The following is a 25,365-nucleotide window of genomic DNA, read 5'->3' as shown; positions in this document are numbered from 1 at the left end:
CTGTTTAATCAGTGGAAGAATAACAAACGTTGCTTGTCTAAAAGGCGTAACTCTGGTCCTATTGACCGAAGCATTTAATGAAGGCTGTTTCCGCCAAGTGTTTCACAGAACTGTGCTCAAGGAGTTGAAGAGGGATGTCGACACCAACATTCCTATACGGAAACCATTGATTTCCGAGAAGAACCAGAAGGTTCGTCTACAGTGGTGTCAGGAACAGGTTGGACACTGGAAGACCGTAAAAAATGTTGAAAAAACGCTCGCGGGGGCTTGCGCGAGCCCCTTGTTCTTCTTGTTTAATAATCTTGTTGAACTAGAAAATACCACCGTGGAGTGTATACATGCTACTATAATTGCTACTTTAAATTCATGTGGATTTTCTGATAACTATTTAAAAAATCATTTCATCGCATTTTGTTCTGATGGAGTTAGTGTAATGTTAGGAAACAAATCAGGTGTTGCAATCAAACTTCTACAAAAATTTCCCAACGTTGTGATTTGGCATTGCGCTCATCGTTCACACTTAGCATTAGACGATTCGATAAAAAAACATAAAAGAAATAAATCATTTTGAAATATTTATGAATTAATTATAGGCTTTTTATCATCAATCACCAAAAAATCAACGAGAATTAAATACGATTGCGAAAGACCTTGGTATCGAAATTTTAAAGGTCGGCCGTGTGTTTGGACCACGACGGAAAGCTTGCAGTTTACTTTTGGTTTGTGGAGAAATTACCCAGATTTATGCAAGCATTTTGCATCGAACGATAAATATAAGGGCTTTTTAAACCGACTTCTCAATTTGGAATTTTTAAAAGATCTAGCATTAATGATTGATATCCTACAGGAATTATCATATCAGTAGCTCTACAAAGTCGCAATATAAGCATTATAAGGACTAAGTTAGGCCGTTTTTTTTTTTTTTTTTTTTTTTTTTTTTTGCTTGACGATGCGAGCCCGTTGTTAAAATTTCCATAGCTCACTACTGGGTGTGGGGCATTTTTTATTGGTAAGGAACTGGTCCCTGATATTGCTAGAAGGTTGGGTGTCATTCAGGAAATATCTGAACATCATTGCAGATCAAGTCTATCTTGCAATGTTGACTTTTTATTCAGCATGCGAACGGTTGATTCATAGACGACAATGTTACTGCCCATCGAACAAGAATTGCTCAGCAGTGGTTCAACGAGCATTACGGCGACTTCCACTATCTTCTCTGGCCATCACAAAGCCTGGATCTGAACCCCCTATTGAGAATGTATGGAATTAGAAAAAACAAATCTGAAAACAAAGTTCCCTTCTGTCAAATCTGAGCCAGCTAAAGGACTGTCTGGTGAACGCCTTGTCTAGTGCCTTGTGTAATCTATGCCAAACCGCATATGTGCTGCAATTCGGGATAAAAGAAGCCCAATTAAATAAATTTCTAATTCAATGGCCTGCATGTGTAGGACAGCACTAACTGATTAAGTCTACAGTGTTACAACTGTCTTGTAGACGTTTTTCCTCGAAATTCGTCCTCAGTGACAGGCCTTATATTTCTGTCTTCTTAGGAATTTGGCTGAGTCAATCATTCTATACCTCATTTTTCCTCTAGATCTTTTTAAGACGTTTCTGCTTTGCTAATCTTTCCTTTCCCCATTATGTTCAAGTGATCATACTATTTGAGATTAGGTCAGCTCATAATTTCCTGAATGGTAACATTGTCATGTTCCTTCCTAATATCTTCATTTTAAAGCAATTTCCCGACTATGATCAAATACTTTATTTCTAACCTGGTTTCAGTCCATACGTTAGAATCGGTTTGAAGAATATAATGCATAATTTGGTGTTTTGTCTAACTTTTCTATAACTCCATATAAATTTATTTAACTGTCTCCGCCACCAACCAGCTTTTCTTATTCTGTTATCTATTTTCACACTTAATTACCGTCTTCACTAAAGGTTGAGTCTTAAATAGTTGAAATATTTTAATTGTTCTGTAAGTTCTCCGTTCAGGATGCAGTGACGTTTTGTATGTTCATGCATATTTTCATAGTTTTTATTGCTGATTTTCATGAGAAATTTGTTAACGTTTTTATTTAATTTAGTTAGAGAATCCTAGTCACTTACACTGCGCATGTTTACAAGTACTAAATCATCTGCATAAAGCAACGCTGAAATGACAAAGTGGTTACAACTGATATTCAATACAGGAAGCAAATTACGGACACTCACACTGGATATGCGACCGGTTTTTGAAAAGTTGAACATTCAAGAAAAGTCTATAATGCGGTCACTTGGTGAGAATTGGTGTGCAACTATCACGGACTGAGCACAAAGGAATCTCCCGATGCTCATGAAATTACGGGTGGATATCATTCAAGCAAATAGTTAAATACATGATATTCAGTATTTAAGAGAAATATGGTGTGATATGAAGAGAAGTAGACTGCGTTTAAACTGGACCTTCAAAACTGCTTTTAAAAAAAGAAAAAGAAAAGGAAATTGTCTGACTGTTTAACCAAGTGGATAGTGTCGTCGTACACCGACCAACAGCTTCTGGGTAGGAAGGAATTTGTTTTATTTTTTGTGAATATATTCTTATATGGTATGCCATCGTTCAGTGTGAAACCACCATTCTGCTTAATAGAGGTCTAAAATTGCTCGAAAAACTATCCCTGTTTGGTACGTAGACCAAACATGAAGAATTAATGAAATAAAGATTCAAAAGGCTTCACTTCGGCGATGTTAAAATTATTTAAATTAATGATATTTAATTCCACATTATTTTAAAGCCGAATAAGAAAACTCTAAGATAGAAATCAAAGAGTTTCATGCCGAATATAGCAAACTATAAAAATTCGGCGAGTTCAAGCCTTGCAAACCCTTGCAAACACCTGGGTGGTACAACACCGGACAACTCTTTAAAAAGGTGGATAAAGCTACGATCTCTATTCTTAGTATTTGCCCAAATGTAAAACTCATCCCCTAGGAGATGTATGTTGTTTTACATTAAGGGAGATAGGGCACTATCACTATCCAGACCGGTTTCAACCTTTATTTAGGTCTCATCAGTGAGTAGGTAAACCAAATAATACCAAGATTATAGTGATAATAGCTTTAATACTTTATAGTTCGAGTTGTCATAAAGGTGCACCGATAAATTAATTTTGATTTCTATCTTAAAGTTTTCTTATTCGGCTTTAAAATAATGTGGGATTAAATATCCCCTTAATTTAAATAATTCAAACATGAAGATTTTTCGAGCATCTTATCTAACCATTGCTTCGCCACATTAGATAGTACCTAATGTGCTATAGATTTATAACCTATTTGGAGAACTCAGGCAGAAGTAGATAGGCAGGATTTTTCATTTCGCATATAGGCAAATGTACCATGAAAAGCTACATAATTTACAGACATAAACTATATTAGAATAAACAATAACTTTCTATTGGTTTCATAGTTGTGTTGTATCAGACATTATGAGCATCACAGTGTCGTATCATCATACGCTAAATAATAACAATAAATTCATATGATTTAGCTTGGTAAATCATCGAATACTCTTATTACTCACCGAAATATGTAAATCATAGCCTGTCCCTTTATGTATTAGGGGAATAACGGAAGGCTTATCCAGAAGATCCCTTATTGAATCGATCTTCTCTGATTGTTCTTGATTCACCATCAAAGCAGCCTTCAAATTTCCGCTGAATCCATTCATCAACACGATAACAGCTAACCACCACACAGCCAAAACTGTTCTCCCTGAGATGGTTGCTGGTTGATCTGGAAAGCCTGTAATTAATTAATATACCTTAATCATATTCATACGCTAGATACAAATACTGTATAAGGCGAATACACTATTTTTATTAATTCACTCCTTGGAATATCTTTAATGCTCAGGGATCTGCTTGCGATTCATGAAAAACTTGTTTAAAGCTAAAAAGAAGCAACCTTTCCTCACCTACATCACCAAATTATTGATATGTGCCATCTTATGGTGTGCTATATGAGTTTACATTATTAATTACTTCCTATAGGCAACTGCATAAAATGAGTCTGTTATTTGTCACAACCCAAACATTGCACATCTTATATTTCAGTCTTCCGAGGTGCTTCTGACTGCATCAATCAACTTAGGTCTTCGTCTTGCTGTGGGTCTTTTTCCTACCACCTTGACACTACCAATCATTCTATTTAAATGAACATAACACCGGAGATTAGTTCCGGTCATATTCTTGAAGAACCTCCAGTAGCTTAGTTGGCAACCACGATATATTTTGGTTGAAAAGATATGGGTTAGAATCACATCTGGGACTCGAAGAACCTTTATGCAGACTTTTTTGATTGAAGGTGAGTACAGCGATATCATATGGTGGTGAGGGGGGGGTTTCTTCCCCAAAATCGGGTATTGATCTCGCAAAATAGACTAATCAAATACTCATCTCAGCCTTTGTTGATTCGGCAGTAATTCATGTTGGAGGTTTAATGGAATATGATCAGCATTGAGGAAGGATTAAAACTAATTTTAATACTTCCAATATTTCGTATCCGTCACAGAGACATCTTCAGGGATTACAAAAAACATTTTGTAACAACACACATACAAATAAAATACAATAGTGAGTGAAACCAAAGACTTTAGTTTCACTCACTGTTGTATTGTATTTGTGTGTGTGTGTGTTGTTACAAAAAGTTTTCTGTAATCCCTGAAGATGTCTCTGTGACGGATACGAAATATTGGAAGTATTAAAATTAGCTTTAATCCTTCCTCAGTGCTGATAATGTTCCATTAAACCTCCAACATGAATTCTTCACAGCACTTAAGCCTCAACACACGGATTCGGCAGTAAATCCAAAACAACCAATCAAATGATGCATTGATTGTTCATGTGATTCTGTATTAATGCTGTTAATTCGCACTTCTAATTTTTCTCAGAAAACTCTCATACGTGCAAGACTCTAGTTCAGTGGTCGGCATCTTTTTAATATGAAGAGCGTAATACTACGGGCTCCATGACGCTCGCGGGCGCTGCGTTGTCGACTCCTCCTGATTTAAATAATTAAACTTAAAATTACAATTGGCATGAATGGTTTCGAAATGTCTTTCTATATTACTTTTTAGAAATAGCCACACTATTTTTGCATACTAAACAAATACATTTGCCATTATGATTGATAAAGCAAGCTCGCATCTGATCTGACAGATGCGAGCGCCTCTCAATACATGCTAATTATTAACATGGATATTCTTTTTGTATTCATTTTTTATTTTTATTTTTTATGGAATTTTATATTCATTCATATGTTACAAAAATACGTTAAAAGCGAGGTAAATAAAATAATGTTAAAATTTGAAATCTGATTTTTCTTGAAAAACAACTAATTATAAAATTTCTAAGCCTGAAATGAGAGAAAAAATGCCTGTCACCAACCTTCCGTACTTTTTTAAAATTTTTATATTGCGCTCTTCATATTAAAAAGGTTGCTGACCTCTGCAAGATGTGTTCTACATTTATGGAAAATACTAAGGAAAGAGGTCTGGAGCTTGCTCACCTTTACTACGAGTTGCCCATAAGGTACTACTTACTTGCATCCGCCGAAACGTTTAGTTTCTATATATTCGGCACGAAATTCTTGTAGTTTCTATATTCGGCTATGAAATAATGTTGGATTTAATATTCACTTAATTGTACCATCATGTATTTTATTGCAGTGTTTTTTCTTTATAAACGTTTTCTTGCATTTTAGCACATTCTAGTAATGAATGTATCTCTTAGATATACTACCATCTAGGCTGCAAATTGCTGTTACCCTCCTGCCATGATCAGAGCTTTAATTGCTCAATAACACCTTATCCCTACACTGTCCTCTACAGATAACGGGGAAGATGTAAAGCATTCTTGCTTCGCCCCTTTAAGCCAGTCCTTATAAAAATTACCACCGCGGTGGCGGGAGAAGGCGGATTTCAAGAGTGAGACTTATGAGTCCTTTTTAGGACTTCCAGGGTAGCGGATAGCAATGCTGTAGCCAATGAAGCTTTAACTGAGGCTCGGCTATTGCCGTTGCCCAGCCATGACTAGAGCTTTTAGCTCATAACACCCCATCCACACAGATTTTCTTCATTCAGATGACGGGATAAAGAGTCAAGGACTCAGTCCATCGCCCAGTTCTTATTAGAACTATTAGAATTACCACCGCAAGCTTCAAAGCAGTTTACGATAATTTCTCTGAGGGAGCACCAAAAATTCACTGCGGACGCCATGGCGCTCGCGGGCACTGCGTTGCCGACCTCTGCTCTAGTTTTCGATCAACTATTTCCTTCTAATCTAACATCCAACTCCATAAGTTAAAATTGGCTTAATTAGCATCCTGGTTTGCTGTTTTCACTTATTTTTCGCTTTTGTTCCATTTAAATTTATTCAGTTGATTTCGTGTACGCCAGTTATTCTTTTTTTTTTTTTTTCATTTTTAATTTCAAAGTTTATTAAAAATTGTGCGCCTAAATGGCAAATATTTTTCTTCTTCAGTCGATTCGTTATTTAGGATGAAATTAATATTTTCCATGTTCCTACTTAGTTACCGTTTTTGTTTAATTCCTAATTTTCATGCCATGGTTGTCGGAGCAGTTACTGAATTCAGTTAAAAAATCATGCAATCTGGTATGATACTGTATTTAAGAGTATAAAATCAGTTTTAATATGAAGTTTCGTGCCACTTTCCTTATAATGTGATCCATGTACACTCATGATTCAAAATATTATGATCACCTATCCAGTAGAGTATTGGACTGGGACTTGTATGACCGAGATGACCTTTTGCACCAGTCATGGCACTGATTTAACTAGACTATAGAAGGTTTCTGAGGTATACTGAACCATCTAGACAGAATACTGTTCACAGTTTGCCACCGAAATCCGGTTTTTGGATGACATGTTCCACATGACAGCACAAATATTTTAGGATTGAAATCAAAAGAATGTGCTAAGAATGATTCCATATGCTTTTCAAAACCATACTTGCCCAAAGCTAAACTCGCGACAAGAGACCTTATCATGGCGAAGAGTCCAGATATCTCAGGTCTATTTGCTAGCATGCAGGGCAATATCTGATCAGAAATAATCCAAAGATTAGCCGCGAAGATGTGTTTTATGGGGAGGAAAGGATTCAGTGTGCTGTCCATGAGAATAATATCTAAATTGCGATACTGCTACCACAGACCCCTTCTCCAATTGTACAGTCTGATAAGCCAGAAATAGGCTGGATTGGCATAATGTCTTGGCTCATGAGCATAGATCATGAATAAGAACACCTAAATTACTTAAATCTTAAACCAAGATTTAGGTAATTTAGACCTACAGTACTAACCAAGAGGTTAGTACCGTAGGCTGATGATTCTTGTTATATTTTCCCGGATTTCTCAACTATTTGTCATAAAATACAAATCTCATCGTGTGAATATAGAATATATTAACAGGATCAGATATAGGATATTTTAACTCACTTGGATAATTTAGATATTCTACTTCTCAGTTCACCATGTAACTAACTGTTATCTGCTGTTTATCTTCTTAATTTGCTATAATCAATACTTGTAATAATATTTTTAATAACAAAAAATACATATGGAGAAAAGACTATATAAACTTCTGTTACTATGAACAGCAAATACAGAAAAATAGTCAAACGAAATATTTTACTGTTACTGATACACTCAATCATGGAAAATAAAATAATTCTTTACCTTCACAAAAAAGACTGGACACTAAACACCAGAAGTACCTTGATAGGCGTTTTTTGAACATGGAAAAGGAATGCATCTCGGGGATCAGTACGCATTCAATAGTTGCGGAGAAAATACTGATGAAAATAAGAGATATAAGTAATCCAAGCCACACCTAAGAAAACAATATTTAAACATATAGTACAGCGTATATTTATTTATTTATTTATTATTATTATTTTATTACAGCATATAGTATTTATTATTCATGTATACTATTGAAACATTTATTAAACATTATATATCTACCCTATATATATAAAATGATAAGCCTTTTTATGTCACGTTTTTTGAAACGTTTTGAAACTCAGGGGCTACCCTGAGTGTCGAGTCTTCAAAATTCGAGTCATCATAATTCAAGGAGAACCGGCCTACCAGTCCAGAACTCGGGGGGGTTGGGCGCGGTAGGCACCAGGGGGGCGTATCCCCCCTAGTACATCTCTATATACATACAGTAAATAAGTGCATTTTTCCAGCTAACATGTAGAAGCGAATAAAAGCGATACATTACAAGCGATACATTACAAACAACCACTGCATGGGCACAATTTATTCAATTTTGAAGGGAAGGGGCATAGGGCTTGTATCCTTGTGTTGGTGTTTGAGAGGAATTCGTTATAATTTTTTTTTTTTTTTGGATAATTTCTCTCTAATTTTCAGTTTCGCTATGATATCTATATACACCTGTTGCGGCTCTCTGTGGATCCCTAGGTTACTGTCGTCGAATGGTAGTTTGTTGATCACAACAGATCAACATTGATGCTTAGGGTGACTTTTCCTTAGTGATTTCATACTTATGTGTTATGTAGTTTGTTAACTGTGTTCTGATTATTACTCTGTTGGTTGGACTGAAGTAGTATTTTAGCATGATTGTGAAGTGGCACAAGTGTTTGTTTTACCTTAAATATTTTGTGTTCTGTCATTGTGACCCGAATGAGTGTGGACTTTCCTCTTTTTCCCAAAATATCAGTTTTATCATTTTATTTTGCAACGATTGTAATCTGTTAAGTTTGTAGTCTTTGCAGATGATGTAATCTTAAAAATATTTTCATATAACGTCTTATAGATTAGTATTTTTATATATATCGAAGCAATATATTTTAATCAATATAGTTTGTTTGGTGTATGTCTGCGTACTGCAAGAGATTACTTTTTAAGGGAAGTTGGATAATGTTGTGTGTGTGTGTGTGCGTGCGTACGCGCTCGCTCGCTCGCGTATATTAAACAAAATAGGGAAAAGAACGGTTTCTTGTGATACCCCACAGGTTACCGGTACCTCTTTGCTGTGCGTTGATCCTATACGTGTGATGTGCTTTGTGTTTTCTATGTATGCTTTGAACCACTGGAGTAAACGACTTCAGATTCCGATATCTGCTAGTTTGTTCTACAAGATTTTGGTGTGTTAGTGTGTCAAACGCTTTTGGTAGGTCAATAAAAACAACTAATGCTATTCTGTTTTCATCGAACGCAGCGTTTAATAGGTCTGTGAAATCTTACAAGAGTATTGCTGTTCCTTTATTTTTTTTGAAACCATATTGTGTTTTTGGATGATTCGAAATTTTCCAATGTATGTGGAGAGTTCGCAATGCACGATGCGCTCCATGTTTTGGTCGATTACAGACAATTTGGCGATGGTCTGTAATTACTTAGATTGTTTATTTTTCAAAGTTTATATATGAGAGTGATTAACTTACTCTTTAGTGTTTCAGGCATGTGCCCGTTTCGAAGATTTTATTTAACAGTCTTAATATAATATGACATAGGTTAGTTGATTATCTTTTGATGTTTTTTGAAAAGGTTTGGTGGCGTCTATTCCTGTCCCTTCTTAGGGTTAATTCGATGAATTGCAAGTGACAGTTCTTCTTTTGTTACTGTGAAGAATCGCGTTCATGGGTTGCGCTTGGTCCTAGTGGTCCTATTTCCATGTGTGAAGGGCGAAATTTTCCAGCAGTTTTTAGATAAAGTTCACAAAGTGCTCATTAAAGCGGTTTGCCAACTGTTTGAGGGATTTGTACTCGCAAGCAAAACTGGGTTTCGTCGTTTACGAGGAAGTGGCTTTGTGTGTATTGTCCAGCATTTCATTGATAAGGTGACACGTTTCCGTGATGTCGATATAATGGTTTGTTTTTGCGGTTCTAATCTGTGTTGTTAAATAATTCCGTTTTCTTGTGTAATCAGCCTGTAAAGCGCCCTTTTAATTGTTTTCATAGGCACCTCTTCTTTGTTTGGCATTCGTAATAATAGTAATGATAAAAAATAATACTACGGCTGCATTATTATTATATGAATCAGTTTTACATATCCATGTAAGAGTTGCCATCAAACATTTTTCTCGTCTATATTTTATAGAACATAAAATATTGCTGTAAGAAACATACAGTTTTAAAGAATAAATTTCTTTATTTAAATAAAATAATTATATAAAGAATATGAGATTGTGTTTTGCTTAATTGTAATATATTAGCACGCCATTCAGATATGTATACAGATTCTCCTTCTGCGTAGTCAAGAAAATCATTTGGTTTCTGAATTCGAGGTATTACAGAAATAAAAATGATTTCCATCAAACTAGAAAAGTAAGTTATCTTATGTAATGGTAAACTTTTGAGTCCAAAGTGTAACATTTGGGCTACAAACTTTTTCTCTCTGTATGAATCGTTTTTACTACTGTATATGCAGGGGTGAATCGTGCATAGACACTGCAGAACTGCAGCACCCCCAATTTTTCTCGATATATAAATATATTTATTAATTTATTTATATTTGCTTGTAATATTTAATTTTATCATCAACAATCCTATACAATTCTCTTATTTTGTATAAAAAATAAATAAAAATCCATCTCGTTGCACTTAGCAGCACTGTGTTTACCACTGTGTCACAGCAGCTACGTGCGAAAGCATATGCACGTCATAGTGAGATGCGAGCTATTAGCGTAATGCGGCACTGTCCGTCGCACAGTTCCACTGTTGTTTATATGCAGTTTGCTCCAGAAGTAGAGTGTTCGTAGTGCTTATCGTGTTTACTCCGTCTCTTTAAATATTTGGCCATTACAATTAAAGGATTTAATTGTAATGTCAAAAAATTGTAAATCCAATCCTTTAATTACAATTAAAAGAATGGATTTTATTTTTAAGTAATTTTGAATTATACTAAAATGTATAATTTTAACGATAATAAACAATATTTTTTCATGTTTAATTTTTTTAAAATTTTTATATTTAATATCAAAATATCATAATTTTGATATTTTATCCAAACACGTGTACACTGTATTTACAGTGTGTATGTATATTTCGAAAGTTGCGGGACCCCTACGATTTCAAGCCACGAGCTGCCATTGTATATACGTAATGGATAGTTCCACCTGAGTTGGTAGTTTATCTGCTCTCCAACCAACATGAATATTAAAACTTCACCGTAGGTATGGATATTTCTGAAAGTTTGAAATTACTTGGAAAAAGTTCCCTGTTGATCTCTAGATTAGAAGGATTCCGGAATATCAACCACTACCCCATCAGCTCATCCAGATTACTAATGCTGTAAGTTTACAATCTTTTGTGGGTAAGGTTTACCTAAAAGGACATACAGTGAATATTAAAATAATTAATAAATATACATATTTAATAAATAACTCTTACCGGCCAATCAAAGGTTAGCAAACTTTTGAAAAGATTTGATTGTTCTGCATTGGACATTCCTGCTAAAATAGCTACTTTGTTTTCAAACAAGACGGGGGTGTATATGACTTTTTCATTTCTTTTCTCGTTAAAGGCAAAAGGTGCAGGAGCTATATCGCATTCCTAGAAAACAAAACAGCAGAGTGTAATTAACATGTATTAGGCATCCAAACTATAATTTTAAAAAATAACTTGGTCAATAGAATCATCATGAACATTTAAATCCATTTTATTCGATAAGTAATAACTTTATTAGGTATTATTTCATCAATGGAGGAAAAGTCTAAGAAAAACTTCGTTGAGTTCTTCAAGAGATTCAAACTCAGATCTTTCCAACGAAGCAAATATATGCCCTTTTGATATGCTGTACGAAAACATCCTTCTTAAGAGAACGACAATAAACAAACAAGTATTAAGTGTATTTAAGATTGAGAAAAATAATAAACTTTTAGTCCTTTCACGGTGGTAATGTACTATATAGGTTTTCAACATTTCGTGGGGACACATAAAACACATAAATATATAAACAATAATAAATAAATGCATAATCTTAATTTTGTATTGCATAGTTTGTGTGTGTGTGTGTGTGTGTGTGTGTGTGTGTGTGTGTGTGTGTGTGTGTGTGTGTGTGTGTGTGTGTGTGTGTGTGTGTGTGTGTGTGTGTGTGTGTGTGTGTGTGTGTGAAGGAAATGAAGGAAGCCGTAAAGAGGATGAAGAATGGAAAATCAGTAGGCCCTGACAGGATCCCTGTGGAGGCATGGAAGGCACTAGGGGAGGAGGGAATTGACCTGCTGTGGGACCTGTTAATAAAATTTTGTCAACAGGAAAATATACCCGAGGAATGGAGGGAAAGTACTTTTCTTCCCATCTACAAGAGTAAAGAGGATGCCCAAGACTGTAAGAATTACAGAATAATAAAGTTGATGTCCCACACAATGAAGATCCTAGAGAGGGTTCTTGATGGAAGACTGAGGAAAGAGGTGGAGATTGCAAAGGAGCAATGTGACTTCATGCCTGGTCGATAGACGATAGATGCTATCTTTGGGTTACGACAGATGATAAAAAAGTTTCGACAGAAGCAACAGGAGCTACATCTGGTTTTTATTGATCTGGAGAAGGCTTATGATAGAGTGCCAAGGCAAGAAGTCTGGAGGTGTTTGAGGGAGAAGAAGGTACCAGAGAAATATGTCAGGTTGGTGCAGGAGATGTAGAGAAATGTGAAGACAAAAGTTCGAACCTGCCTGGAAGAGACAGAAAGTTTTCCAGTGACAGTTGGCTTGCATCAAGGGTCAGTGTTAAGTCCGTTCCTGTTTAACATCGTGATGGAGGTGGTGACGGAGGAGATGAGAGAAGACGCGTCTTGGACTATGTTGTATGCAGATGACATCTTGCTGTGTTCAGAATCAAGAGAAGAAGTGGCAGATAAACTGGAAAGTTGGAGGAAAGTACTGGAAGAGAGAGGTATGAGACTTAGCAGACGTAAGACAGAGTATATGTGTTGCAAAGTGGATGGCAGCCAGGAGACAGATCTAGAGCTGGAAGAAAATGTCATCAGGAAGGTCAGTGACTTTAGATACTTAAGTTCAACAAAGAAAGAGGATGGTGAGGCTGAGAAGGAAGTGAGATTCAGGATACAAGCAGGATGGAGAAACTGGAGACAGATGGTTGGAGTGCTATGCGATAAGAGGGTACCGATCAGTCTTAAAGGTAAAATTTACAGGAGAGTAGTGAGACCAGCTATGACATATGCTATGGAAACCGTGGCCTGAGGAAAAATAACATCAGCATGGAGGTAGCGGAGAATGCTTAGGTGGATGTGCGGTGTGACCACAAAGGATTCTCTGAAAAATGATTATGTAAGTGGAACGGTAAGTTACGAACTTAGGAGCAAAGATACAGGTGGCAAGGTTGAGATGGTTTGGTCATGTGATGAGGAGGGAAGAAGAGTATGTGGGAAGAAAGGTCATGCAGGTGGATGTGCAGGGGAAGAAGACGGCCAAAGAAGAGATGGTGGTGGAGGAGGACTTGAGAATGAAGAACTTGGATCTGGCTACAGCCAAAGACAGGAGATTGTGGAGGAGAATCACCAAAAACAGCGGCCCTACTTAATTGGGAAAAGCTGCAGAAGAAAAAGAAGAAGAATATATTTATTGTAAATAAATTCTAGAAAAATGCCAATAACCTACCTAAGGTATCGATATATTCGTACATGACTCATGCACTTTTGTATTTTCGCATTTACAATTTCGCAGTATTCTTTTAAATGGGAGATGCAGTTAGAAAATCCTGAAGAAGAAAATGAGATGTTAGAATTTTGTCTATGGTCTACAGTACTTATTATGGTCAATCGTAGATGAAAGTATTGTTACTGACTTTTATGGAAGTTAGATGGGAGGTTACTGGCGATGAGCGTATGTCTTTTACAAAATTGTAAAGTAGCTCACATGTAAATACATTTAAATGATTTTAAAATCTTCCAGTTTGGGAAATTACGAAAAGTAAGTTGTGAAAAGTAAATGATGGTGAAATGGAGGAAAAGAAAGTCATGCTTTTCAAAATTAGTAAATTGGCAAAACTGCAGCTACTTTATTTTTGGTATTTCTTTTTGGGTCCTGTTATATACTGGTAAAAAAAGAAAAAAGCTTGAGACTGACTTTGCTTTGTGTTGCAAAAATACAATGCTAGATGAAACAACAATATTCTAGAGAACTAACTGGTGACACAGACAAGGTTACTCCAGTCAATCATATACAGATCGTGGAGTTACCATCTATCGAATTTACTAGTGTATTACTGTATCATTATTATTATTATTATTATTATTATTATTATTATTATTATTATTATTATTATTATTATTATTATTATTATTATTGGTGTGTGTGCGCGCGCCGTGTATGCATACGAAAAGGCGCACGGCAATATCGATGCTCCCGGTTTTTATAGTTTTAAAGTGGTTTCAACTCCTGTTTTTAATTTGAAAGTGTTCCCAAGTAACTCTACTTGTCACACCGAAGACAGTGATATAAAATTCACCGAAATCGGCTAAAAAGAAACCAAATTTTGAAGTGCTGAGGAGTGAACAGAAAGAACCGTGGTCAACAACGAGCGAAGAACAAAGGACGTCGCCATCTTTACAATCACATTACAGTTGCTCAAGGGAAGGTGAGTCATGAAGTGTATCAAATACCTGGAGGATTTATCGTCCGACGGAAATCAAATAACCTGTGCGAAATGCAGTAGGATTCTACACTTTACATGTGCTGGCCTTTCAGAAACAACCATACAACGTAAATCCAATGCAACACGCGAGGAATGGAAATGCCTATTCTGGGAAGAACAAAGAAACGCACCTAAGGCAGCCACCTACGACGCAGCCAATTATACCGGAGGCAAAATCAGACGACGAACTGAACAGAGAAAAATATGCAGGTGAGTCCTATAATTTCAACTCTTTAAATATACTAATAGAAAACGATCAAGAGACTATAAAAGCTAGCTTAGTAGATCTTGTGCAAGAATTCTTTGACAAACAGAACGAACAAATAACAAAAAAGTGTAGCGAATATGAAGATTTGGTCAAACGTAATAATTTAGCAGTGATAGAAGTGTTGCAAATGGTAAAAGACATGAAAATCAGCATTAACGTATTAAATGAAAGGCAACACAATTTGATGAAAGAGACATCCGCACTCCGTCAATTACTTGAATCCCTAAAACTACAATACGAACGTTTAAATCAACAACAATATAAAGAAGACGGTCTTCCTGAAACAGCACTTACAGAAAACCTCTGAAATGTAGTTTTAAAATTAGGTCATGCAATTGATATCCCCCTACAGCTTAACGACATTCAGACCGTAAATCGGATTCCTAGGAAGAGCAAAAAACAAGGCTTGCCACGACCTGCACCATTCATAGTTCGTCTTAAAACCAAGTCCACGAGTGACAATCTCATAAGAGCCAGTCGACAGAAAAAACCAGTTGCCAAGGACTTGAACGCATTGCAAGACAATACACCAATCTTCCTATCCGAATATTTAACACCATTCAACCATAATCTGTACCAAGCAAGAAAAGCAAAAACAGGTAAAAAATACCGATATTTATGGATCAGAGATGCCAAGATATTCTTGAGGAAGTCAAAACCTTCAAAGACGAAACAAATCAAAAGCTCAGAAGACATAGAAAGGCTTCCACTGTGAAAAAAAAAGTCTCCTAATTAGTTCAAAAAGAAGACCACAACAAACATGAATGTGAACCACCAAGACAGATGCAATAACACCAGAATATATCGGCAATTTCACTTTGATCAGACCTTTCAGATCATTCATTTGACCTCTCAAACATCAGCCTACTTCCAACACATCAATCAGATCAATAAAAAAGTATCTAACCGGAGTCATCCTCAGATAAGCTTATTAAAAAGCCTGATGCAAGCAGAGACATTACATCTCAACCGAGATCAACAGAAAGCAAAAAAAGAATTATTTATTACATTGAAGTGCTGTAGTTACAGTGCTTAAATACATTAAAAGCAAAAAATGTAAATATGTATAACTTTTTGTTATGCTATAAATGCTATTAAAAATATAATCTTATCCAATTGCAAGCTATAAATTACCATTTATAATAACTATTATTAACACATTATACAAAAAAAGGAAAATTTGTATGGAATTAATTGTTTAAAAAAACAACTAGAACAACATGTTTTGTAAATGTATAATATGCAATCATAATTTTAATAATAAAAATCATTGGAAAAAAATTATTATTATTATTTCTGATAAATGTGAAATAAATTCCAATGTATAAAATTATCTTAAATATTTTACTAACATTTTATATTAATATTTAATATTAATTGTGGTTGGAATAATTTAGTGTAAAATTTTAATAACATTTTATGTACTCCGTAAACATAAATGAAGTAATGATAAAAAAAATTATGCATATTTATGCATAACTTTGTCCATTAAAAAAAATAAAAAATTATTATTAAGAGAGAGAGACCTCCAGGGATTCAGAGACTCATCAAGGGAAGCCACACACGCGCACACACACACACACACACACACACTAGCTATCATACTTATTCTCTTATTCTTGAATTCATTCGCACTGCTTGCACTCACAACATCCAACGGCAATCCACTCCAATCACGCATCACCCTCTTCGGAGAAAAAATATAGCCCTCACCCCTTCTTAGCGGCATTCATTCTCAGCTTACAAGCATGCCTTCTTGTCCTTTCCCCACCCTCCATAAATTGAAAAATTCCATCAATCGAAATCTTGTATGACCCTTTCAGAAGTTTGTAAGTCTCAATCATATCACCCTTCTTTCTCCTGTTTGCTAGTGTCTGGAGTCCACAAATTCTCAATCTGTCTTCATACTCAGAATTTCACAATCCCCATATCATTTTAACTCTCTCCTTTGTAATCTCTCCAATATATCAGAATCACAACGGGAACCAGGAAACCAGACTTGCGCACAATAGTCCAAGCGAGGTCTTATCAAGGCCTTGTAAAGAGGCAAAATAACATCCTCATCTTTACCTGTGAACGTTGGTTTCAGCATTGCAATTATCTTTTGAGTTGTATTTGCAATCTTTGCCACATGACCCTTGAACTTCAACTTCCTATCTATTAACACTCCAAGATCCCTAGCCTCATCAGTTTCTTCTAGCCTAATCCCACCAATATAACACGACATTGGATATCTAATCATGCCAAAGACTTTACATTTACTGACTAAATTATTATTATCATGTACATTTATTAAATTATCGCCGTCCTGGTTAGTCGAATGGTTAATGGATTCGCTCTTCAACCAACAAGCCGCTTTTAGAAATCCCGCCATTGGCCTGGATATTTGGGACTGCATTTGAGGGGGAGGATAAATTTTACTCGGTGTTAGACCACTGTTCGCTTATTAGAAACCAAAAAATTTGACAAATGTTCCATATTTTTGGCAGGGTTTCCTGATTATTCAAAAATAAATGAAGTATAAAAATGATAAAAAAAAAACTTCTTTAATCTCCAGCGGTATTGATGATCTTATAGATTTGTAACATTTATAACGTTTCTTAAAGATAACGTTTTCTGAATGAAGGCATAAAAATATATAATAACTTCCTTATATCTCAAAGGAATTAATATGATACGATCATCAACCATTGCTTAATCTGATAACCTTTGAATGAAGGAGGTGATTTTTCAGTTTGTTTATATGATCTTCTAAAAAATGAGTTAAAGTCACCATGAAGAGTCACTCTAAAAAGTTCTTAAACTTGTAACACTTAGTCTACTTTCTTTCTTACATTTCTTGCCATCAATCCTATCATTCCTGTCCACCTGTTGTTTCTTACCACTCCCCACTCACGATCAGCTGGTGCAATGACGGTATACCTAAAAAAAAAGGGAAAAAATAACAGTCGAAAAGAAAATGAAGATTAAAATTTTTTGTTTTATGATCTCAACCTTTTTATGAATGGTGTTCGATGATACACATTTTTAGTCATAGTATGTTATTTATAAATGTATCGACATCGAATACACTTAAAAGGCAACTGAAACGTATTTTCAGTTGCCTTTTAAGCAATTTTCAGCAAAAGGCAAATTCTTTCGTTCGAACAATTCTAGTTGATATTATGATTGTGGAAAAAAAAGAAAAAATCTTCACGAAATCGTAAAATAAATTTATACTTTTTGAGTTTCATAATAGGAAAGTGTGATTTACTTTAGGTCATGCTAGAACTTTGCATGAGTTGAAGAAGAGAACGAAAGAAGAAACATTAATATTGAATTCAAATATATGTAGTAACTTCAAATATATCTAGTAAAATATATGAAGTGTGCGTATATTTTACTGGACGCACACTATGCGTGATGGTAGACGGCTCCCTATCCTCTCACCATTCAACTAATGCTGGGGTCCCAAAAGGTTCAGTTCTCTCACCGACTCTCTTCCTTCTATATATCAATGACCTTCACTTGACCCCAACCCAATACACAGTTTTGCAGATGACAGCACATTGCACTCTTCCCATTCATTTGATAAACCTTACTCTACACAACTCACCTCAACCCCCAGAACATCAACCACCACTGCCCTTAATTGCGACCTCCAAGTCATCTGCCAATGGGGTTCAGATAACCTCGTCAACTTCAATGCTAGAAAAATCCAGTTCTGTCTTATTTCTCATAAAAAAGAAGCATTTCCCACTAGGTATTGTTTTTGATAACACTCAAATTCCCAAACAAGATGAGATTTCTCTTCTTGGAATTACCTTGACATCAAGCCTCTCCTGGCAGAAACACATCACAACCATTGCATCCTCAGCTTCCAAAAAACTGGATTTTCTCTTTCTCTTTCGCTGAAGACGCTACTTCACCTCTAAACAGCTGTTAACATTATATAAATCACAAATCTGCCCAGCTCTCGAATACTGCTCTCACATCTAGAGTGGAGCTCCTAAACGCTCGTTCAAAATGCTTGACTCAATACAGAGGAGAGCAATTAGACTAATAAAATTCTCTCACCAACTCGCTTCCCTCACTTTCATATGGACGCTTGGTCTCTGCAATCCGTATATTCTATAAATATTTCCATGGGAAATGTTCATCTGGAACAGCATCAATAATTCCCCCACTCTGTACTAAGCCCATTGGAACACGTACAGCTACCGCCCAACATCCTTTCACAGTACACCTCGAAACCCACAGAACAAGTTTCTTTTCCTCCTCCTTCATCCCTGCTACTGCAATACTGTGGAACAGTCTTCCCACTGACGTATTTCCCAAGGAATACAACATACAGGCGTTCAAATCAAATGTAAACAAGTTTCTTTATTCCCAACCCACGACCTATATATGGTACTAACGTACTGTAGGTTGACTAGCCAACCTCTCGTATATGGGCCCAACATTATTTTATCATGAACTCGCAGTGTTCATGATAAAATATTATAAAAGAATGCTAGAAGAGCACTTTCGTAATGATGAAAAGTCATCATTACGAAAGTTACTTAGTTTAACTCTTTCACTAGTTAAAAGAATAAAATTTAGCGCTTTCTTAGCGGAATGGGGCCAACAATAGATCAATGCACCCTTCGATCAGCCCTGGGTTCGATTTTCGTCTTCATGAGAAGAATCTTTATTGGGATTTTTTATGTGAAATGTTAGTCAATCTCATACGGATGTAGTAGGTTTTTTTTTCCCCTCTCCAGGAAACTCAGTTTTTTATATCGCATAGATATATCGGTGATGAATGCACACGTATATTATAGATAAATAATACTGTTGTTGTTGATGATGATGGTAGCCGATAGATGGCGATGTGTGCAGTTAAATGATTTACATGTAGTAGGGAAGACGGTGAGATATGTGTGTAGAGTTAACCCCCACGATGAATCCTTGAAGGTGTCACGTAATAACAGTAATAGTAATAATAATATATTATATGAGAGCCCCTAAATTAATTTCCTCTTCCGTAGTCAGCTTGATTATTATCGCATTAAAGAGAAGAGCTGATAGCTTAACAGAATCGGGACTTGCCAGAATGATGCTAACACTTTCGTGGAAACATTTAGAATTCTAGAAAAAAGTATATTTGTTCATTTTAAAATAATATTCCCTAACATTACTCTTTCTGTAATTTAAATGACATGTTTTTTTTTGTGAAGTCGTTCCTTCCTTGGTTTGCCAAGTTGTTTATGCTGTAGTATATCGTGAGTATACTACAGTGGGAAGATGAATCTCGTTTCCAGTGTGAAACTACCCCCTGCTGCCTATAGGAGGTCTGAAAATTTTCCGTCTGTGGTCTCTACAGCAGGCACCACAGATGAAAAAGTCTACAAATGTGAAATACTGATCACTCGAAAGTCCTTCTCTCTTGGCGATCTCCTTTGTTCACCGCAATGCACAGGTTTGTAATTCTTATACCTAACCAATTAAACTGGATATTGCTTATGGCCAAATAGGAACGGTATTTCTCTACTCGTTAAAATTATTTTGTTAATCTGCAAATCTGCACGATATTAATGCACAATTTAGTTACAACCCTTTGTGGATGGACACAGTGTTTAATCGACGATGATGTGTACGAAGGCGTCTCTAGGCTTGTCGATAAACATGCAAAATGTGTCCTTTTTTGTTTGTTTTTTGTTTATTGTTGTAATGTGAATTCTTCACGCGAGGAACGGTAAACCTATTCTAATAAATTAATAAATCTTTAGTGCCGTAGGTGGACCAATGCCTAAATAAACCAGAAAACTTGTTCAAGAGACCAAAGTAGCGGGTTGGGCACACATTGAGTGACGAGATTCATCTATCGTCTAAAGACATTCACAATATCCATGCCTGCAGTGGGATTTCAAGCCAATGTCACATACAGAGTGGGTATGCTATCCACTCGATCAACCGACTTGATTTGCCAAGTGTTTGACCGATCCATTCTTCAAATAACAGGCTCAGGGGTCGAATCCTTTCCCCTAGGCGTGGATTCCTGCAATGGTCTTTAGTTGGCGAAGTAAAATACAAGAAATATAATAAAATTAATAAAAATAGAAAAACATCCTTTGCTCACCCACGATACGAATGTACACATACTATAGATTTACACAAACGTTTCGTAGATGGAAACCGCATAAAAATGGTAAGCATAGTTCTTTAACGTGCGTTGTATTTCCAGGCTAATTTTTTTTTCTGTGCATCTAACTTCACTTAAACTTACTGTAAAATCTAAATATTATTTTTTAACATGGAGTCGCAAGTAACATCCATAAGTAAAGCTTATTTCATTTTTATTGCGATCTATTCATACCGAAGTCATATCATGAAAAACGCCATCCCTAAAGTGCTTACTTTGAAAATAACCAAAGGATGCTTTGGTAATAAAAGTAATTTTTAATGTGATTCATACGCGAAGTAATATCATGAATATCAGATTATTAAAACAACATTGACAAAAATACAAACCTAGTCATCTCCGAAAACTACAATTTAACTGCTTATTGATATAAATACTATAAGCAGCGAACAGTTATCAATCCCCACCCCAATATGACACCCCTCTTAATACACTCACCTGAAATCCATTGCTCGAGCTATATAAATCATAAGATGACTCATCGCTCCACCAAGTTTTGTCACCGTATTATTAGGAGCAATTTCTGTAGTGACCCATTGCATCAACTGGAATGAGATATAAATATAAAAGTGTAAATTTTTTAAGAATTTTCCACTCAAGAAATAAAACTTGATAATTAAAACAATTTAAGAGGGCGATATCGGCAATATTGTGTTTACTGTACATTATTATATTATTGTCTAATTTAGATTTATTAACTACACATCCATAAACCTAAAACACAACAATGCATTAAGGGTGTGGGGGGGAAGGTATGAGAACTTCTTATAAAAGGTTCTCATTGGGTACCAGATTAAATTAGAGAAATATGGCTATAGGAGGAATATCGCTATTGAGGAATAGGAGCATCAAGCCAGTGCAACTGCATCCGGGTGAAATGGCTGAGAGAATGGAACTGACGGAGTTTGAAACGTTGTGATAGGACGCCATACTGCGCATATCTGTTCGGCAAATTGTTTACAAATTGGCTATCCCAGGTGTCAACCATCAGCGGTACAATACTGACAGGGAAGTGTCGGAAATCAATTGCAAATGTAATTCGCAGTGGACGACCCACCACACTCACCGAACGTGCCCTTACGGTGCTACGAAGGAAAATCCGTAAAAATCGCAAATAGTCTGCCGATACGCTGAACGAGGAGTTCAGAGCTTCAAGTGAACTTTCTCGGTGAGTCCCTTACTCCCTGCCGTTTTGAATAAAACTTTGAATCATGTTTTCTTTATCTCCTCGCCAACCTTATTCTTTTTTTTTCTTTTTTAATTTATTGTTTTATTTGACGTCAAAATATTAAAATGCCTTAAACTTCAATCAGTCATTAAAAATAATCCTGTTCATAATATTATTAGATAATAAGATATTTTAAGTGTTTTTACTTACCGGAGCTGCACAGGCTCTCAAGAAGAATTTGCCATTTGGATTGTATAGCATTCTCTTCCACTAATTAGGTCCTTTCCCTCTTTCTCCTAAACTGCAAAATAAATAAAGAAAGGTTTACACACAAATGATATTTTGCACTGCAATGTTAAACAGCTAGTCAAACAGTTTGTCTTCAAAGCGACAGACACACCAACAGTAGCAGGAATCAGAATAATTTTGCTTTGAAGAACCAGACGATTGGAAAAATATACAAAATAAGTTGTGGTTAAAGCAATTTTCAAGCGGAGACGTGAATTATTGACTACTATTTTATCAATATCCTGTGACTAACAAGAACGACAAAAACTGACCTCATAACTTACTTTAGACCAAAAAAGATATGTTTTGGTACGCACAGTTATTTGCTTCGCATACTGCTAGAGGAAATGAATTATATCTTAGAGTTTCTTGGAACAGGAAGAAATCTATTTCTCTCCTTTTATACAGTTTTCACTAAAAAATAAAATCGGGGACATTATCCTGCTGTCAAAGAAAAGCGATGAAGAGGCTCATGATGTTAGATGATCGAACTGACGTTCCAAATATATTTCTTTCTCATTGAATATCAATCTACAAATGATGAATCGGTGTATTGTTCTCGATGTGTAGTTTGTTTAATCTAAAACATTATTAAGCAATAACAATATTTTCTTTACAATACTTTAGAAGTTTTATTTTTATTGGTTTATATCTGTTTTGTCAATATCCTTTATAATACATTTTTTTTTCACCTTGTCAGAGGATATTTAAAAATATTACAAGTTACGTAGATTTGTGTCTCACTGACTGGAAACTGTTTTTGTTGATCTAAGTGGATTCATTTTATATCATAATTGCAGTTACTTAGGACAAGGAAGTTAAGAGAACATAAGTTAAATTCACTAATACCAATAATATAAATTTTGACACGAATATATTTGTAAAAAAATTAAAGAATTTTCATAAATGAATGATTTGTATCATTTATCACAACAGTACATGTAAATGATAAATGTATGTATAAATGAAAGACATCCTAGGAGCTGATAAATCTTATAATTATTATTTTTACGGCTATTTTGCTGCTTTTGTTTAGGAGTGTCCCTTTTTAATGTCATTGGCTTAGGGCCTAGCAGAAGTTGTATTTTAGAGAGACGAATATATATGTAGCATAGTAGAAGAAAATTCTCACATATCTTTTTCTTAGATGTTGTTGCCTGTCTCCTTTCAGCAATATGCATACTTATGCTGTTATGGTGTTGAAAGGGGAGCGGGGGGTTGGCAATGTGGGAGAATTAATTTGAAAAAACCCGTTTTTTTTATATAATATATACATATTATTTTTAAGGGTAGGCGGAGGGCTTTTTTTGTAGGGTGGGAAAAGATGAAAAAAGGGACTGAAAATAGAAACTGTTTTTAGAGGAAAGGCCAACTTTTCCCATAAACCCTACCCTAAAAGACAGTTCTATTTTCAGCCCCTTTTTCATCTTTTCCCACCCTACAAAAAAAGCCCTCCGCCTACCCTTAAAAATAATATGTATATATTATATAAAAAACGGGTTTTTTCAAATTAATTCCCCCACATTGCCTAAGCCTCCCCCCACTCCACTTTCAACACCATAACATCAGAAGTATGCACACCTCAGAAAGAAGACAGGCAACAACATCCAAGAAAAGGTATGGGCGAAGTAAAGGTATAACTTCTCTGTCTGTTGCTGACACTTTGAACCACACTATGGCCTTCTTATACTAAGTCTGTCTTACATCAAGTTCACGTTAAAGGTGTAATTTTCCAGAAATTTATCTAACCCTCCTTAATCGATTCCGATACGCTCCACACAGTTTGTGTAATTTATTATAAATACAAACACCGAATATAAGATCATTCACTTGGCCTTGATGGCAAAATGTCATATGTGACTTCAACTATTAAGTCTCCAAGTGAAGAAGAAGACGTTCGAGTGTTTGTGTCAGCTAATTTTCTAAGAAACTAAATTGATGTGGTCATTTTAGACAATTTTCTGATTTGACGTTTTAACGTGGGAGATGTTAATCGTTTGTTGAGGGCTTCATGTGTTAATCGAAAGAAGATACTGACAAAAGGGACTGCAAAAAAAAAGGGTTTGAATGTCATCTAGAAATTAATGTAGGATATTTGCTATTGCACAGCTCTTAATTATGGCATAACTATTGAAGAAAGAAAAATGCGCAAAAAATACTAAGAAAGACAAAATTGTTAAGGAAGTAAATTCTTTACTTAAGGGGAAAAAATCTAACGTCTTTTAATTTCCAATGAATGTAGGAAACTCCATTTTGCTCCAAAATCTAGCAAAATGGAGTTTCCCACGTAACTAGTTTCCCACTTAGCCAATTACAGAATACATCAACACTATTAGTGATTTTTTAAAAGTGGTACCAGGGGAGGAGTCCAGCAGACAAGTGCCGCCATCACGACCATATATTATTGTCTAAAATACAGTCAATTCTGAGGTTGAATTTCTGCAGTTTACGGAATAAAAATTCCGAGTTTTCAGGAGAAAAATCCTCCTTGCCATGACAGAGATCAACCAACTCGAAGAAAGGCTTAAAAAACTCATGCAGTCGGTGACTAGAATCAAACAACTCATTTTTTTCTCAAAAATAGTCCCAAAAATATCCTCAACCAGTTTGTGATCTTTCACATGCTCTTCCACGAGTCACTCGAGTTAAGTTTCTGTTTACAGCCAGAAATTCAACTCGACAGATGATTGGTTTGAGCAAATTTAGCTTATCGATAGACCAAGTCAATCGGTGGAGAGTGGATTACCTCCCCCCTCACTGGATGCTTCGCACATGTTTCATGATTTAAGTCCAGGTATCAAGTAT

At 35.6% G+C, this 25,365-nt stretch overlaps 1 protein-coding gene across 1 annotated transcript; it reads right to left on the bottom strand.

Moving 5' to 3' along the window:
* Positions 1 to 3,535: 3,535 nt before the first annotated feature.
* Positions 3,536 to 22,533, bottom strand: LOC150097773 (putative glutamate receptor). Its single transcript, XM_090406987.1, has 6 exons — positions 22,483 to 22,533; positions 21,543 to 21,649; positions 17,776 to 17,863; positions 11,413 to 11,574; positions 7,733 to 7,886; positions 3,536 to 3,780 (listed from the first exon to the last, which is right to left on the bottom strand). The coding sequence occupies exons 1-6, from the start codon at positions 22,531 to 22,533 to the stop codon at positions 3,536 to 3,538; spliced, it is 807 nt and encodes a 268-aa protein (XP_090263113.1).
* Between the last annotated feature and the right edge of the window lie 2,832 nt (positions 22,534 to 25,365).

The sequence above is a fragment of the Typopeltis vanoorti genome, chromosome 17 (assembly GCF_054136105.1).
Source record: "Typopeltis vanoorti isolate ZY-2024b chromosome 17, IOZ_Tvanoo_1.0, whole genome shotgun sequence".
Taxonomy (NCBI): Eukaryota; Metazoa; Arthropoda; class Arachnida; order Uropygi; family Thelyphonidae; genus Typopeltis; species Typopeltis vanoorti.
This window is presented reverse-complemented; position numbering and strand designations above follow the sequence as displayed.